The 17,009-nt window shown below is 53.5% G+C and overlaps 7 protein-coding genes across 7 annotated transcripts; 4 read left to right on the top strand and 3 right to left on the bottom strand.

Moving 5' to 3' along the window:
* Window positions 1-698: 698 nt before the first annotated feature.
* On the bottom strand, window positions 699-2,613 carry GGS23DRAFT_324975 (uncharacterized protein). Its single transcript, XM_051512912.1, has 3 exons — window positions 2,500-2,613; window positions 1,823-2,394; window positions 699-1,661 (listed from the first exon to the last, which is right to left on the bottom strand). Exons 1-3 carry the CDS (start codon window positions 2,512-2,514, stop codon window positions 875-877), a joined length of 1,374 nt encoding a protein of 457 aa, XP_051368093.1. The 5' UTR covers window positions 2,515-2,613; the 3' UTR covers window positions 699-874.
* A 4,171-nt stretch (window positions 2,614-6,784) lies between these two features.
* GGS23DRAFT_586194 (uncharacterized protein) lies at window positions 6,785-7,857 on the top strand. Its single transcript, XM_051517419.1, has one exon. The coding sequence runs from the start codon at window positions 7,066-7,068 to the stop codon at window positions 7,549-7,551; it is 486 nt and encodes a 161-aa protein (XP_051368094.1). The 5' UTR covers window positions 6,785-7,065; the 3' UTR covers window positions 7,552-7,857.
* A 2,165-nt stretch (window positions 7,858-10,022) lies between these two features.
* GGS23DRAFT_325020 (uncharacterized protein) lies at window positions 10,023-10,664 on the top strand. The gene has a single exon (XM_051512913.1). The coding sequence runs from the start codon at window positions 10,148-10,150 to the stop codon at window positions 10,544-10,546; it is 399 nt and encodes a 132-aa protein (XP_051368095.1). The 5' UTR covers window positions 10,023-10,147; the 3' UTR covers window positions 10,547-10,664.
* Window positions 10,655-11,177, top strand: GGS23DRAFT_600508 (uncharacterized protein; the record flags this gene model as incomplete). Its single annotated transcript, XM_051519083.1, has 2 exons — window positions 10,655-10,869; window positions 10,934-11,177. 2 exons carry the CDS (start codon window positions 10,655-10,657, stop codon window positions 11,175-11,177), a joined length of 459 nt encoding a protein of 152 aa, XP_051368096.1.
* Window positions 11,178-11,461: 284 nt separating this feature from the next.
* Window positions 11,462-12,869, bottom strand: GGS23DRAFT_325056 (ribosome biogenesis protein RLP24). Its single transcript, XM_051512914.1, has 3 exons — window positions 12,715-12,869; window positions 12,505-12,556; window positions 11,462-12,366 (listed from the first exon to the last, which is right to left on the bottom strand). The coding sequence occupies exons 1-3, from the start codon at window positions 12,717-12,719 to the stop codon at window positions 11,800-11,802; spliced, it is 624 nt and encodes a 207-aa protein (XP_051368097.1). The 5' UTR covers window positions 12,720-12,869; the 3' UTR covers window positions 11,462-11,799.
* A 407-nt stretch (window positions 12,870-13,276) lies between these two features.
* Window positions 13,277-13,821, top strand: GGS23DRAFT_600510 (mitochondrial chaperone; the record flags this gene model as incomplete). Its single annotated transcript, XM_051519084.1, has 3 exons — window positions 13,277-13,327; window positions 13,445-13,572; window positions 13,659-13,821. The coding sequence occupies 3 exons, from the start codon at window positions 13,277-13,279 to the stop codon at window positions 13,819-13,821; spliced, it is 342 nt and encodes a 113-aa protein (XP_051368098.1).
* A 940-nt stretch (window positions 13,822-14,761) lies between these two features.
* Window positions 14,762-16,729, bottom strand: GGS23DRAFT_600511 (uncharacterized protein; the record flags this gene model as incomplete). The annotated part of the gene is made up of 6 exons (XM_051519085.1): window positions 14,762-14,846; window positions 14,934-15,314; window positions 15,365-16,072; window positions 16,136-16,185; window positions 16,233-16,423; window positions 16,624-16,729. The coding sequence occupies 6 exons, from the start codon at window positions 16,727-16,729 to the stop codon at window positions 14,762-14,764; spliced, it is 1,521 nt and encodes a 506-aa protein (XP_051368099.1).
* Between the last annotated feature and the right edge of the window lie 280 nt (window positions 16,730-17,009).

The following is a 17,009-nucleotide window of genomic DNA, read 5'->3' on the forward strand; positions in this document are numbered from 1 at the left end:
CAGCCTCTCGTGCCAGCATCCCCGCTACTGCCTGGGCTCGGCCGATCGACAACAAACCGAGTTTCTTGTGGCAGGAGAGAGCAAAAAGGAGGCCGTACCCTCAATCCAGGCTTTTAACCTTTCCTCCTCTCCCTTTTCTCTATTTCTTGTTCTTGGGTCAACAGCTTCTTCCTCTCGCCCCTCTCACTACTCGCCTATTGTCCTGAAACGTTCCCATCCCCCCCGTTGCTATTCCAGCCGGCTGAGGCCAAACGGTATCCTACCTGCAGACACCCCCAACGCTTGCACCGTCCAGCATAGGTATATTTATCTGCAGATCATCAGCATCGTAGCCGTCACGACTCCGCTTCCTCTCTGCCCAAGTGTGAGCGAGTTGCGCTGTAAGTAAATCTCGACTATCTCTAACCCGCCCCTACTACCGAGTCTGTATTGTTGGGTGATCCCCTTCGTTGGTGTTTGTTCGTACCCGGGCCACCCATCTTCAGCCGACTGCGGCCCTCCCCTCACCAAAAAGGCGTCCATTTGGATTGGTTTTCATTCATAAAGAACAATAAGGCGCTCTAGGTCCTATATCAGACATCACACGCTCTTTGCCCCATGAATTCCTCCTTCTCCCTGGAATTTCACTGCTTAGGCAGGTGTTCGCTCGACGCTCCCTCCGATCCTCACTTTAACCTCTTGGACGCTGTTCCGGAGTGTACCTCTCCGGAAACTCCCCCATTCTTCGGTGCTGAGGTTTCGGCCGCGGAGCGAACCACCTTGTTTGCAAAATTTGCTATACCCGCGCGCGGTACATAGGAAACAACCAAAAACCCATCAATCATTTCGTGTCGTCTCGAGAGTCGAGCGAGTTCCAAGACCGTCACCGTGTTGTTCAATCCTCCATACAACCAAACATCATATCGTCGTCTTCCTCGCTGCTGCGCCCTCCCCAGCGTCGGTCGCCCTCGTCTTCGTCCATGATACTGCTTTCGCTATCTTCCATCTTCACGTCCTCCGTTTGCCGAAGCTCGCCCCGCGTGAAACTTTCTGGCATCTGGCCGGACTGGTAGCTGTTTATGAAACTCGTGCTAGCAAAAGCCGTATGATCAAGGTATTGCGGGGGCAACGGCGGCACCGGGGGAGCGTCGTTGGGTAGCCTAACATCTCGGGAGCCCCCGTTGCTGCTGATGCTGCAACTGAGCAACTCGACAGCTGCTGCCAGATCGCGGTCGTCTTTACCAGTGTTGTTCGCCCCCGACGAAGGGGGACGCCGGTCCGAACTCGCTTGTCGATAATGACCAAATCCACTTCCGTTTGGAAAACTGCTCGGCAAAAACGTGCCCGACGCAGCTGACTGGTAGGAACGGGAATATACGCTTCCGTTGCTGCTCCTCTTGGGCGCCGTGCGATATGCTAAGGCATTGGCTGCAAAGGCCTCTGGGTGCGGCGGCGGAGTGGTATCGGCCGATCCGTGACTATCATGTGGATCCGAATAACCCGAAGTGGTAGGAGAAACCGAATCAGTTTCGCTGGTGAAGTCTTTCGCAGAGTCTGGAGGCGTGGTGACATCCTTATTATTCATGGCGACGAGCACCGAAGCCGCTTCGAGTAGTTGAACTTGTTGGTGCTTGGATATAAGCAGCTTGGATGTGAGAGACCACTCGGGTGTATGTTCCCACCTGGCAAGCAATTCGTCAACAAAGCTTCACGCTCAATTACCCGAGGCTTGGGGGTTCTCGGCCAGTGCGTCCTTTACCCGGGGCAGAGGGGAATGCATCATCCGACGGCCTGTGCAAGTGATTGCAGGAGAGAGGCAGTGGGCAAAAGAAAGGGCACCAACAAATGCTTGGTCAAGCAGCTGCTATGCTTGTATCCCTTCCCACACTTATCGCAGCGGAGTTCCACTCGATTACTCTTCTTACCCTCCTTGGTAAGGGGCTGTCCGTCGCTTGCCCGCCGAATGCGAGCCTTCTGAAGCTCCGCGTCGCCCTCATCAGCCGACATATCGTTCGAGTCATCGTCAATTGCATTCTCGGGGCCCTCGGAGGTCATGCTCATCGAAAATTTGTGTGTCGGCAGGCTCGCGGGCGGGGAGGGTAGACTGCCGACGATAGCGGACCGGGAGAGAGCAGACTTGGACATGGTACCGCGACGCGAGTTGACGGCGATCGGTAGCGGGGTGACCTTGTCGCCAGCTTCCTCCAGGGCAGCAGCGACAGCGGCGGCGTTGGCGGCACTGTTGGTCATGCTCTTCCGACGGGTTACGCGGTGGGTGGCATTGATAGCGCCGGACAGCGTGGAGTAGGCATGGGAGTTGTTGCGTGAATGGGACATCGGCCTCGCAGGCCCTAAGGAAGACATCGAGCCCGAAGAGATGGATTGGCGGTGTTGGGTCAATGGTCTAGCTAATGTCTGCATTTCCTATAGTGATAGGTAACAAGTAATCAGCATTAACTCCTCTCCCCTCGACGGTCTAGGAGGGCGAAGGTGGGTATGCCAATGCAACTTGTGGATTACCTTAGAAGAGGCCATGGCCGAACACGCAGGTAGAGGAGGACAAAATAACGGCCTGTTCGCTATAACACCTTCTTTCCTATGCTTGTGTCCCTCTCGCCGGGGCTTTGTTGTTGCTCAAGAAGATAGCAAAATGACAGCTGGGCAACAGAGGAAGTATAAAATCCAAAAAAGCAAAGGTAGATAGGTTCGCCAGCGGTGGTGGGTAGAATGGGATATGTATTGGTCAGGGCCGGGATGTAGGGAGGAGGGAGGGTGTAGGGTGGATGTTAAGGAAAAGAAACGATGGTCAGTCAAGAGGAGAGAGGTAGGCAAGTCAGTCAGTAACAACAGAATGATACTGAAATTTTTCTTCTTCTCTTTAGCCTTAAGGAATTGAAGAAAGAACAACAAAGGCGTCCTAAAAATAAGAATGCAATTGCACAAAAAAAAAAAGAGGGCGAAGTAGCAGAATAATAATTTCTATGAATGGTCATGGAAAGCAGCTTGGCTGCCCACCAATGGCCGATACATTATCTACCTACCTCCTCTAGGCAGGGACAGAGGCACAGTCAGCTTAAATGTACCTACCTACATGGACCTTATGTATCCACGAGGTGCATGTATTGGGGAGGATTAAAGTACTTGCTCATGAAACACTATACGTACCTACCTAAGGTAGATACATGCCTCCGAGGAGCTGCAGTGCAGACATGTCCATGTGCTGGTATGTACAGATATGTATGCGTATCTATCCACGCGTGTATGAGGTATGTATGTGTACGCATATATGTTCCATACATGTACCCAAAGTATCAGGTGCCTGTTACTGGAACTGCCCCATGTATGTAAATAACGGGATATTGGATATTGGCAACAGATGACATCCCATCCAGACCTTAGTAACTGGGTCCTCCATTTAGGTACTACCTAGGTAGGTAGGTCGGTCTATTATTCCCATTGACCTACAGTGACATTATGCGCACACCACACACGCGCACACACGCACACATATATGCCTGAGCACGTAATGGCGTTAGATGAGGTACTGACCGTACCGACCAACCTGCTCCAACTTCACCTATGTAGGTATGTAGATAGGTACCTAACCACTATTACGTTCAATTAGTAAGTGAAGTACTAGTGAGTGAAGCATACATCACTGTAAGGCTAGGAGGTACGTGCCTGGCCTTTATCACATCTGGACACCACCCCTCTTCTAGGTACCCAACCTATTGGATGTACATACCTACGTAATCTAACAAGATAGGTACCTAGACTACTCGACCTTCGTGCCCTGCTGTGTATACTCATATGTAGATACACATGTATGGTGGGTGCGTGACGTTTTGACATCTATGCGTTATGGTCTGTACCTATATTAGCAAGTTACCCATGTCTAGAGTGTGTGGTAACAGCGATATGGAAGCTACTAGTAGTTGGAAGCTACCATCTTTAGAGGCAAATTTTGAAGTGGAAGAAGAAGAAAAAAGCCAAGGAACGAGGATAGGTATTGAGTAGGTGGTGTGTTGTGTTGGGTGGTGTGGTGTGGGTGGTGGTGTTCTGGTGGTCACTATGGTCCTTGTTGGGTCTGCCTGTCCCTCATCTCCCTCTCTCACACTCACGCGCACTCTCACTCACCTTTCCCTTCCCTCCCATCTATGTTGTCCCGCTTTGCCCTACCCAGCCTGTTAGACGAAATCCCCCAAACACATGCATTATACGGAAGAGATATGCACCCACAATGCACTTGACGTGCGGCACCAGACACATGGCCCTGGGCTTCTAGATAGGGACTACACCGGACGCACACATACCTATACGTAGACATACGGGATAACAACATACTCGTACCTACATCTTACTCTGGGACCTGTGAGGTGGACAGGCTTCAGTCCAGACCGAGCCTGCCCCTGCGTTTCTTGCTTTATTAAGCAGACACCGCATATAAACAAGGTTGCTCTGTAGCTTTTAGTCAGGGCCTAGAAGGTCATCGGGTAGCATATCCGTGTTATTACACCAGTAGCAGAAAAGGCCCATCTGAGCCGTAAGTCAAATACGGTTAAGCTGTTGCCCTCAAGTTTGTTGCACTAGCGAACTTCAAAGACATTGGACAGCATCGTTACATGGCCTAGTCATAAGAGGTGAGGGCTGATGTTGCTCAGCAAAGTCCAAAAAGTATGCATATAATGTTTTATGTCTCGTAAAATCAACAGGTACACCGTTGTTGTGAACACGCTTAGCATAAAAACGGCCGAGGCTGTTAGACGTGTAACCACTTACAAGCCACCAAGTAGATATATCTCAGGCATGGTCCTAATTAGGCACCATAGAAATTCCAAAAAGGAGAGCCAGAAAAGAAAGATAGCCGGCTGTCTTGAGAGGGATCCCATCTGGACAGATCCATCCTCATGATGGTATCAAGGTAGGTAAACGAGAAACTTGAAAGGCAGGTAGTTTCAACCCCCTAACCCAACCTACATGCCGATTGCACATGTGTAACTTGAGTAGGACTTGAGAGTGATAACGAAAACGTGCACTGCGATAAATAATGCCCTCGGCGGTTTCGAACCTCAACAGCCTGAAAAAAACTCGTTGAGGACGAGGGCGAACCTGGCCCTCTGGTAGCTGGCGTGATATTCCATAGGTAGGTACTTGAGATGTGCACGACGCCTTGCTGCAGGTATGCAAAGCCTGCTCGTACTAATTGACATGTGGCCGGATAACGTGGCAGAGGCAGGCATCTTGGAGCTATTCATGATTAAAATTTTTTGTTGCAATTAAAGGAAGCGCCCTCATGCTAAATCGGTACCTAGAAACAAGGCATTGCATCCTGGCCATTCGCCTACCTCGATTAGACGAGAACAATAAACTGATTCGTAATACTGAAGGTTGACGCTGCCCCCTCCGAGGGCTGCCTCCAGAAGGGTGTGTGCGTAAAGGAAAGGAAAGGAAGGAGGAAGAAGATCAAGGGTGAGGTACATAAAAAATAAAAAAATAAAAATAAAACCCACCCCTCCTACAAGGCCGTGTAGCTGAAAGCTGAGAGAGATGCCACAGGTAACAGGGCATACGCAGACACATAATAAAATAATCTCGCCTAGGCGGATTCTGACTTTTTTTACAAGTTTACCCACACATTGTTACTATGAGCCTTATGAAAGGAGAGCATCGTAATCCCATCTCGAATGACACACGGGTTCATGTGCCTACCTACCTCCTAACACATTGTGTGTATCTGTTATCTACTCAAGTACATGCTCGTCTCCGCCAACTTGGTGACGAATTTAGGCTTAACCCCTTCCGGTGACTAACATCACACAGCCCTGCGACCGGGCCGTAGCTGTACTATGGAAATCCGTCAAAGGACAATTCAACTTCCAACCCCGGACCAGGCGGATCAACGCTACGATCGTAAGCGCGCCAACTGGGCGGGTAGGGTTGACCCCAGACGTCTTGAAAGTACACAGTCATACCCAGCTTTCTTTCTTTTTTTTTTTTTTTTTAAACCGGGAGGGCTTCTAAGAATGATTGGATCAAGTTGTCCCCTCCCCCCTTCTTCGCGCATCCTCCGACTTCTGGTTTTGTTTCGATGAAATCCTTTCTCATCATCCGGCATGGCTTCACCTATAGGTTGTTCCTTAATTCGAGGCACGTAGGCAGGCAGGTACCCCAGACGGCGTAGGACAGGTACCTACCTAGCTCGTAAAAGTGGTCAGAGATGAATTATGTGTAGTACTCCGCAGTACTTAAGATACCTACATGAACATCGAAGCACGTACGGTTGCATAAAAATGCCGTTATATATAAGAAGTATTCCGGCATAACCCATTAATACGTGCACATACTAACACGTGTGTGAGTAGATAGCCACGCGGAAGGAGAGGCAGGCGCAGCAAGCTAAGGATGCGGCCCTGGCATGGGGAGAACTGCGATGCCGTCCCATCCAACACGTCCATCATGTATGTACGCAGATACCTACCTCCTACCTATCTGTCTCTCGGCCTGTTCGTAGGGGAAAGAGGGGTCATTGTTCCCTGGCTAGACCTTATTGCATGTACATCTACATGTACCTAAGGTACCCCAGGTTCTAACACTTAGGTAGGTAGGTAGAGGTAGGTAGGTAGTACTGCGGCAACATTAGTTCGTACATACCTTCCGATCTAGCTAACCCGCCTGCATAATGCATGCCAAAAGGATACTTAACAAGATCGAGGATACTAAGAAGGAGGTACCTAATACCTAACATGCCTCCATATTGGTACATATGCGCTGTTTCTTCTGAGACCGACAACCCCCTTCTAACTCCCCAAGTTTCTCCATCAATGCATTTCTTCCACATACAACTTCTCCAGACCACCCAATCGTGGCGGGTTCGTCTCAACTCTGTGATGTGAAGCAACAACTTGCATTCGGTTTCTCAACTGCCATGTGTTCGTCGTCGTCGTCGCTGTCGCCGACGGACGAGAAATACAACGGGGATTCCTGGTTTGCTGGTCACGGACCTGGCCGCTGTGGTAGCACCGGACCTGAGCCTAGACACGCAAAACGAAAATTCCACGAGATCAGCAGGCCAGTTGACTCTTCCGGATGCAGATGCTTTCTCGCATAGCATTTCTACTTGGACGCCGGCAGGTAGCAGAAATTGGAGAGCTTTCGTTACGCCCACGCCTCTCCCATACCCCTTCTTACACTACCTACACGATCCTCTTGGGCCTGGCCCATTGGACAGCCCTCGCTGGACTACTCTGGACTACCACATGCCCACATCAGAGATTGGCCACCCCTCCCCGGATTCTGCCTGTGCACCGCGCTCGTGTCGTAAATAGCTCCGTGGCCGAAGGTCGGCGGCTGTCCATCATGTCTACCCCAATTCCTTCCACCGGTTTCGACCGTATTGGTCTGTCAATTTACCTCCTGCTGTGCAATTGGGTAATATCGACCAGCATGAGTGAAGCAAGGGAGGATGGCCTCGGACTCCCGTGTGGAAGTCGATCATCTCCGAACAGCGTGCCGAGGCATGCCTACTTTGGTACCTACTTAACCACCTTGAAAGTATCCGAAGCAGAACATTAGCACAAAATTGTCCTCCTTTCCACACGATCACTCCTTGTGTTGGGTCTAGGGAGGGGACAAATGGCAAAATGTCAGCTTATCCCTTTAAGAAAAGGATCCGAACTACAATTCGTGGGTTTCCAGGTCATGGGACGGTTTTCTCCGTCTCAAGTGAACTGTAGCGCCATTCCCATATGACCATCCAAGCCATTCCCCAACCGTCCACTTGGCGCGGGCTTTATAAGTCAGCCACTGATGAATGACACTTACTACGTGCTGCTATCTGGAACTTCTCAATCGTCGTCGGGCTCTGTACCGACGGGCCACCAGATAAGGAATAGGCAGCGTCGTCGGTATACCCGTGTTTGGCCTGAGGCGGTTTAGTCTGAGTCGTTCCCGCTATCAGCGAACGATGCCGCACCCAAACTTCGGTGATAAGCTATTTCAGATTTACGTGTGAGAAGATGTAGAACCCTGCCTGAAACATCGCCAATGAAGCCGTCGATTTTCAGGATCGTCTATCTCTAGTCGAGGTGAAGCTGAGCGGGCAAAGGATTCGCCCGCAAGGTCAAGCGTCATGCTGCCTCTATAACGATGTACCCCGGGCCACTACCGGTCACCGGGGTTGACCGGTTAATAAGTCATCGCATCACGTCGGCCCCCGAGAATCAACAACACCTGGGCGCAATCTAGGACTCTCTTCTACGGATCCCACCGCGTCTGTGTCGATTCTCCATTGACCTCGATCTCGGTGCTCTATTAACAGACCTTCCAGCTGGTGATTAGAACCCAGCGACTGCATGCAGAACGCTGACCACGAACACGATTAGAAACGGCAACGTCGTTACGAATCCCCCGCATCAAGCATCAACGAGCAAGTGCTATTGAACTCCAAGTTCGAGCTCCGGTGCCTTCTGACCTCATCCAGTGTAAGCGGTCTTCTGGCATAGCCTCCTATTGTGCGGTGATGTGGCCACAGGCTCGAACAATCAAGTGACCACACCAGCCGATAATGCTATACCTCATCAGGGTAACGCCAGAGCACCTGACAACAGCTCACGAGTCGACGTGCCTCGTCATATCCCTTGTAAGCCTCTGCTTTGTCTTCCGTCCGCCGCCGTAATAATGCCTACTTGCTAGCAAGCAGCCTTACCTTGCAAGCTACAGAGTCCCTGTCTCCAGTTTCCACTTCAAGGTGGCGTTGCCGGACCCTCGGGGTAAGAAAAAAGCCTGCAGTAAACTGGGGATATCGACCTCCCGCTCCCCGTATGTGGTGCCTAGAAATCGTTCGCGACGGTACTATTACCGCCTCAGACGACAGTACTAGCACGCGCATACGGTCTGCCGTCATCATCGGCTTCAAGGGTCAGCGCCTCGGCGGATAGGCATCCGTAGCGTCGTGGCATAGGTACCACGCCTAACGGGGGCAGATATCGATGCCTAGACCTTCTAGGTCCACCCTCTATCGTCGTCCGATATGGTGCCCCATTGATCATATGCAGTTAGGGATACAGCATTTGAGGAACCTTCAGAGGACATACCTATACCTATATCATGTAGGTACCGACAGGATGCCACCCGCCAGAGTCGCCGTGCGGCGTAACGAACCCCGTCCCAGGCACGCAGACCGGCCAAGAGTTAGCCAGCCAAAACGCCTTGCGGATCGCCCGGAAACCTGGTTTCGGTGTCGTTTAGGGATGGTGCATGCATGGGAAGCCGGCGTCCTGTTCCATCCAACGCAGGTACGAGCAAGCCCGGATGCCTCGGCCGGGTACTTGACATTTCGGTGCCTGACCCTCGACCGCCCGAGAGCTCAATAGTGCCACGGTGTTGTTTCCGATAACCAAGAGGCTAGGTGAGACGGTGTTGCCTGTGGACGGATGTCGGCTTTCTTTATTGTAGTCTTTCCGCATCCCGGTGCCACGGCAGAGCTCCTGTAGCCCAGCACCAAATCGCAACGACGGCGTTATGCGAAGTTGTAAACGTGGAACGAGACAGGGAACGGACGGCGAATACGTGGATACGCTGACTCGATCACCCGTACAAACATTCCAGTGGCGTCCTCCTCCCTCACCCGAATCATCTGTTTATGGGATATGCCCATTACTCATGGCATCCCTTGTTGGTGTTAGTCAGGGGGGGGGTCGAGATGCGGTGTCCCCCTCGACGGCACCGTCACCACAACTCGCAGGTAGCGTACGTGGTGCTTATGATGAAGACAGCCAACTTTCCTCACCGTTAGGGCGGGTTTTAATCCCTTCCTTCCATCAGACCGTGGCACATGTACCTGGGTGAGTGTGCTAGATGAATGGTGTGCTGGCGAAACCTGATTTCACCCGTTGACAATGCCTACCCACCCCGGGGCCAAGTTTACATATCTGCTGTCTCTAGTACATCTTGATACTACCTAGGTAGTTGCTTACAGTCCGTCTTTCGCCTTGTCTCAGCTTCCTGATGGCGATGTATTAATGAGCTCGCAGGCGCCGAGATTCGGCCCATTATTAAGCGGGTAGGGTTAGATGGCGTTAGGATGAGCTTCTTCTTGCTCTCCCCCCCGCCAGTTCACGTCGGGCGTTACACGCGCGGGTCGAGTTCGATTAACCCATATTAATTAGCAATGGGTAATGAGAAACTGATAAGTCGGTGTCTACTTATCGTAGTTCCCCCCCCTCCCCTCCTTGCTTACCACACCCTGCCAGCGTTCCCTCCTTTCCCCTACACACTACATATCTCTGCACCACACACACACACACACACACACACACACACACACACACCCCGTAGTAGCCTACGTACACCCTCAGGCTTCTACTTACGACCATTACAACCTCCATTGACATTGCTCCTGGTTGAGCCAAGCCGCGCTACCTATATCTCTGTGCTACATTGGGGGTACGTCGTGGGCGCTTCCCGTAACCGACGGACAGGCGCATATTATCGGCTGCTGTCCGCCCGTATAGATATAACAATCGAGGCACCGGGTATATTACGTACAACCCCGCGCACGCACATATAACATCGCACACACCCGAGATTGCGAGGTGTTTCGAAGAAAAAGAAGGTGGGAAAGAAAAACACAGAAGCCCCTACACCAACCCCCCCCCCCCCCCCCCCCGGACCTATTATGGGGAGTGGCACCCAGGTGTACGCGCGCAGCGGCCGCGGCGGCGCCGGCAACTTCTACTCGCCGCAGGAGCTCGCCGCGGCCGGCCAGCAGGACCTCGAGGCGCAGAGGCCCGCGGCCGGGGACGCCTACTTCTCGGCGCCCCCGGCGGCGGCGCCGGCGGCGGGGGCGTACGCGCGCTCGGGGCGCGGCGGCGCGGGGAACTTTGTCCCGGCGTCGGTGGCGGCCGCCGCGGCCGCCACCGACGCCCTCGCCCCCGCCCGCGCGAACGGCCCCTAGCGGCAGCACCACCGGCGGCAGCGGGGTGCTGATGGGGCGCGGCGGCGCGGGCAACTGGGCTGCCCTGTCCTCTCCGGCGCCGGCAGAGGGGGCGAGCCAGGGAGAGGGGGCCGAGGCGGAGACGGGAGGAGAGCAGCAACGGCACGCGGCGCTCGAGGCGGCGCTGCCGCAGCTCCCGCCGCGGATCCATTATCCCCACGGCCCGGGCCGCGAGCGGAGGCCTAATGCACCGCCGCCAGCGTAATAATGTGGCCCCCTCCCTCCAGGACTCATCCGAGGGCCTCTCGCGAGAACGAGGGCGGCATAACGGGGTGGGTGAGCATGTAGGAAGAGGGAATGAGGAGAAGAGGAGGGAAGGTGGGGGGAGAGGGAAAAGGGAGGTGGAATAATCGGAGATGAGTTGCACTTAAAACTCGCCCTGCTCGTGAGCTCTGTCGGTGGCAGGCAGATTGGCTGACGCGTGTGGATGTGTAGATATAGACCCACGAGCCGTTTGTCTGTGTGGTCTGTACGCTAGATAGGGAGAAGGTAGTAAGGGGGTAGGCGAAGTCTCACATCTTACACATACCCCCTGAGGAGTCCGACCAGAGCAGGTTAGACCAGGAGAGTCAATCGTCCGATGAGTCCCATCAGATCACACTTTTGAATTCGGGGAAAATAAACCAGTAGAATTTTCCGGCCTTTCCTCCCCGTTCCCAACGCCAGGACATGCACGTAGCTACGTAGAAAAGGGAAGGGAAAATCACATATGCGCAAGAAGAAAAAGCACCTCTCATGTGTTGCCCCAATCTGTCGCCTTTCTTCCTTCTTCTCGCTGAAACAAACCCTCGCCGTGCCAACGGCCAGCACCGCCGCGGCGCCTCCGCTCACTCGGAATCGACATCCATACCGCCGGCCTCCGCGACGTCCGGGACCTCCTCGACGGCGCCGTCGACGCGGACCTTCCTGCGGACCTTCTCCTTTCCGAACACCTTGGCGGCGGCCTCCAGGCGGACGACCTGCTCCTCCTCCTCCTCGTCGACGATCTCCTCGGGGCGGACGCCGCGCTCGAGGGCGAGGCGGCGGCGCTCGCTGCCGCGCAGGCGCGGGAGCAGGTGGGCGTGGGTCTGGACGAGGCGGCGGTCCTCGGCGAGGCGCTGGGCGCGGCGGCCGGCGAGGCGGCGGCGCGCGAAGGCCCGCTCGCGGCGGGCGCGCACCTCGGCCACGCGCTCCATCGCCCGCAGCGTCCGCGCCACCAGGTCGCGGTCGTAGCGCACGGGGACGTTGCGCCGCGCCGCGAACTGCAGCGTCGCGTCCACCGTCATCTCCTTGCCGGCCGCGCGCCGGAACGCCTTGGTCCACGCCAGCTTGCGCGGGTTGCGCTTCATGACGAAGTTCTTGTGGCACTTGGACCGGCAGAAGCGGAATTGTTTCGCGTCGTTGCGGCAGAAGGTCTGTCGTCGGTTGGTCAAGCCCCGTTGGTCAGCCTCCTTTTTGGGGGGGGGGGGGCGGAGTGTGGCCTTGCTTCAAGGGTAATATTTTTTGCCTTGGCCCAGGGGGGTGCGGGGGGAGTGCGTCGCAGATGAACTCACGATTCCTTTGCCCGGATAGGTGGGCCTGCTACAGAAGTAGCACGTCTCGATCCTAACAGATACCCAGTTAGCCGAGTGATTTGGATTTCCGAACGGGGATCCAAGCTCTTCCGTAGCTCTAGGGAAGCCCTAGAGATGAAGCCACCTTGGTAGAGGGCCATCTACTACGAGATATTCCCAAGATTCGAGATTGTGGGCGACAGAACTCACCTCATCTTGACAGAGGAGCGACTAGCTCAGCTCTGGATAACTCGACGAATTTTATGCGCAATATTCGATACTATGGGAAATACGAGGCGTAGTCGGAGCGGTGTATGTGTATGTACTAGCCGTATTTATGTAGTCGTGTCGTTGTGTCGTAGGTTGGCTATTTGCTGGTTCGTCCAAACTGTCTTTGCCCGCCTCTCTTCCGTAGAACATGAATGAAAATCTTAAATAAGCCACCGCTTGTCCCTTATCGATAGGCACGGATTAACTAACGAGGAATTTACAGGTTTTGATAATTGGTACCTAACATGTGTACTATATACCCAAGTAACTCTCTCAGCTGCGCTAAGCTACCCGGCATCTGTCCCAGCGGGGCGCAGACATTTGGAACCCTGTCGTTTTTGCTCCAATGCCATCATTTCTTCTATCTTCACCTTTCTTCAACCTTCCGATCCGTTGCCTCTACGGCCTCACTTCATCCCCTCTCTTCCTGTCTTTGCTCCTCATTCCCCGGCCAACAACAATCTGACATTGCACCTCTTTACCCACCACTCTGTGGCGAACCATGGCCTCAGCTCTTGCTATCGGGACTGGTATCGCTGTCGCTGCATTCCTTGTACGTCCCTCTTTCCCCAACAACCACCGGCCCCTCCCCTCCCTATATCGCATGTTGTACCGCGCCACGTCGTCTTTCGTTGCGCGAAAACAGCTTTGTTAACTACTGAATCTGTAGGGCCGTGCTGGCCTCGTCGCGTGGCGGCGCTCGCGTGGCGGCGTCGGTGCCCTTGGTAAGGCCTTCTACAAGGGCGGCTTCGAGCCGCGCATGACGAAGCGCGAGGCCTCGTTGATCTTATCTCTCAAGTAGGGCTTCTTCCTTTCCCTTTCTAAGCTTGTCCCTTTTCTCTCCTCTTCCCTCAAGTTTCCCACACTAACTGATTCCCGAAAAGCGAGCGCGCCGTCACCAAAGAGAAGATCCGCAAGGCCCACCGCACGCTCATGCTGCTGAACCACCCGGACCGTGGCGGTAGCCCCTACCTCGCCACTAAAGTCAACGAGGCCAAGGAGCTGCTCGAGAAGAGCACAGGCGCAGGTGGTAACGGTCCGGCGTAGCGCAACGCCGCGTAGAGTGCTTCCCCACGGCCGAGAGGCCGTTTTCGAAATAAAACTCCCCGCCCATCGACCCCTCCTCTCATCGACTAGAGGAATAGACGGACGAACAGATAGACAGATTAGAAGCCCCAAAACCGATCCGATAAGCACGCCTCCTAGGGAGGCGCCGGGGCCGATAGTAACGACGAAGAAAACGACAGCCGCGGAAACCGGGCCTTCGAAGGAAAGGCAGGGTTTCTAGGAAGTGTACGAGAGAAGAAGGAAGGAGGAATGTAGATATGCACATTACACTACCGCATCATGCGTGGAGCGACGGCGTTCGGGTTCGGGGGTCGGCACGACTTAGGAAAAGAAAACGGGTGTAAGAGCGGGGGTATTCGCATATAATCAGTCGACTCACATCCTGATTGTACGTCCCGACTGTAATAATACCTCTCGGGGCTCCGTATCCTTGGGTGGGGGCCAAAGTCTCTTCTCGGCAATATGAACAAGTTAACCCAGACAAGTACCCTAAAGTGGGAGATGAGACTTGACGTTCACCGACCATATACATTATCGTTGGAAACTAGCAGTACCCTAAGGCGTAGCGTCGCCTTACACGTCAACGTTGCCAAACCGGAAACATGAGAACACGACAATCTGCCTCCCGAAAACCCCAACAACTTGCTCGTCTATCCGCCAAGACAACGGTCGTGAGAATAACCAGTCGGGGGAAGCAGTTCTCGGGGCTCCGATCTCATCTAGCGCGAATTAGCTGTCGGTTTTACTCGGCAACGAGGTAGGTGAATCCGGAAATATTAAAGGGCAAGGCAGTACGGTAGGATATCTCGCGTGTAGAGCGTCAACACAAACGGTTCCCTGAAACGTACCATTCTATTATCCGACGTCCCTATGTAGGTTAAGTCTTTAAATCTTCGTTTTACCTACTGGTACGATTCCATTAGTGCGAAGAGGCCGTTGTCGATATCCTGGGCTCGCCTCCGTCGTCCATTTCGCCGTCGCTCCACTCGTCATCGTCGCCGCGACTGGGAGTAAGTGTTAGCAAACTAGATGGCTCTGGTGTTATGAGGCTCCAGCCAATGAATATATAGTACCTATGTGATTGTTCTGACTCATCATCCATGCTCTCCTGTATCCCCGGACCCTGGGTGATCATCCTAACCGCCATAGCGACCATAGCACGCAACGTATAGACCGCATCGTTGCCCGCGTTATGGAAGTTCCTGCCGGGTATGCCTAGTTCTTCACAGACACTTGCGAGGCCACGCCCATTGTGTGATTTTTCTAGGCGTTGAAACATCGACTGAGTGTCGACCTCGTCTGAGAGATGACTCACACGCCGGATATCGTATCCGACCTTCTTGAGGTACTTGAGGTCATTGCCAAGGCCGTGTCCAACCATGACAACGGGTCGCTCTTGCCCCGATCCAGGATCCCCGATGATCTTCTGGATGGCTTCCCTAATGTTGCTCAAGGAAACTACTTCAGAATCGCTATAGATCGTTAGCTGGAGTCTCTAGTAGAACAGGCAAGCAGACTGTACCCAAAGTCAAACGAGTCGGGACATCCTTTGACGTATCGGTAGTTAACCTTATCTCTATGTTCGTGAATGATGAAGTGATAACAGTTCATGAGTGGAAACCAGCCCTGCCCACCCCGACCAAGCGGGGGAGTATCTATAATGTCCCGAGTGTCGAGAGTCGCGAAGCCCACTTCCGTAACAATGCTCGGTACTTTCTCCCATGCCTCGATATCGACACAGACAAATCGTACGGACCCGAGCGGTACCGCCCCGCCCCCGCCGACGCGGCCACGAAACCCGAGATATCGTTGCACCCGCTTGACCATTCTGCTGCAGTCCTTCTGGCGCTCAATTCTCCTCAGTCTAGCCATTTCGGAGTTCTTATTCTTATTCTTCGATCTGGTAGAATGGTATATCACATCCATCTTGTCCCTAAAATATAAGAGATCTTTGTCGCTAAGGCTGCCGAGATTGTCTCTGGGAAGCTTGTGGGCTTGTGGCTTTAGAGCTCCGAGGGCATTATCACTGTCGGCTCTTCCTAGGAAACGGGGGGCGGGCGTCCCGCTTTCGCCGAACGTGAGAACGAACTTCTTGCTCGCTTCACTTTCCAGAATGGGAAGGTTCATGTCCAGCTGGGAATTTACGACACCAAGGTATTCCTCAAACTGCATCGTGGGAACCAACAGAAGAGGATCTCTGCAGTTTGGGCTTGGGTCTGGCAGGTAAAAGCTATAATAAGCGTCAGTTGTCATTTATCAGGCTCCCGAACGTAGAGATTGGAAGATTACGCACAAGTCCCAAAAACGATCCTCAAACAAGGTAGCCTTGAAGACGTCTGCCACCTGGGGTTGAATTAGTAGGGAAAATGATGTCGTACCCGTATACTTACACGTTTCCGATCGTTCTGGTTGGTTAGGCTATGAGGATATGACCGGATAAGCTTGAAGGGACAGAAAGCTGTGCCATCTTCCGCCTGCTCGCCTGCGGATAGATGAATAAAAGAAGCAGAGGCACGGTGCCGCGATGTTTGGAGGACGTTACCCGGCATGAACTGGGTAGGCTGGGGCAGATGCTCATGGTCTATAACGAGAGTCAATATGCTATTCGTGGATGCCATTTCGGACTGGCAGGTATGGGGGTTAGGGGTAAACGGAGGGAGGAGGCTGTCGCTTTGTTGACAAAATCTACATCATCTCATAGCAAATATTTCGACGGGAGCTTTCCTTCATGGATTCACATGGGTGCCCAGTCCGTAAAAGTAATAGAAAACTGGGAATTACCTGCAGGATCGTCCGTGGTGATGCTAGGATCCCCCGGCGAGCGAGCACGCATCGCAAAGCGCAAGTTCTTCAGAATCTCGTCTGCGGTATCAGTATAATGGGCCATGACTGTTGGCGCAGGACTGAGCACCCAGTGAGCAGTAGGGGCTGTGTCTCTATAGGGAACGGTTGCGGAGGTCGTGACGGTAAGTTAAGCCGAGAGATGAACACGTAGGATATCCCTAGATTACGTCTGTTTATAGTCCTCGGAATGTGCTGCGTGGGAGCAGCGGCGGTGATGCGAGTTGGTGATGGTGGGTATATTCGGTTGGAGAAGAGAGAGATCTCGAGAGGACGCAGGGAGAGGAAGGGAGAGGGGGGGGGAGGAGGATGGAGAGACAACGGCG

Source organism: Durotheca rogersii (genome assembly GCF_024521655.1).
Source record: "Durotheca rogersii strain YMJ 92031201 chromosome Unknown GGS23scaffold_33, whole genome shotgun sequence".
NCBI lineage: Eukaryota > Fungi > Ascomycota > Sordariomycetes > Xylariales > Xylariaceae > Durotheca > Durotheca rogersii.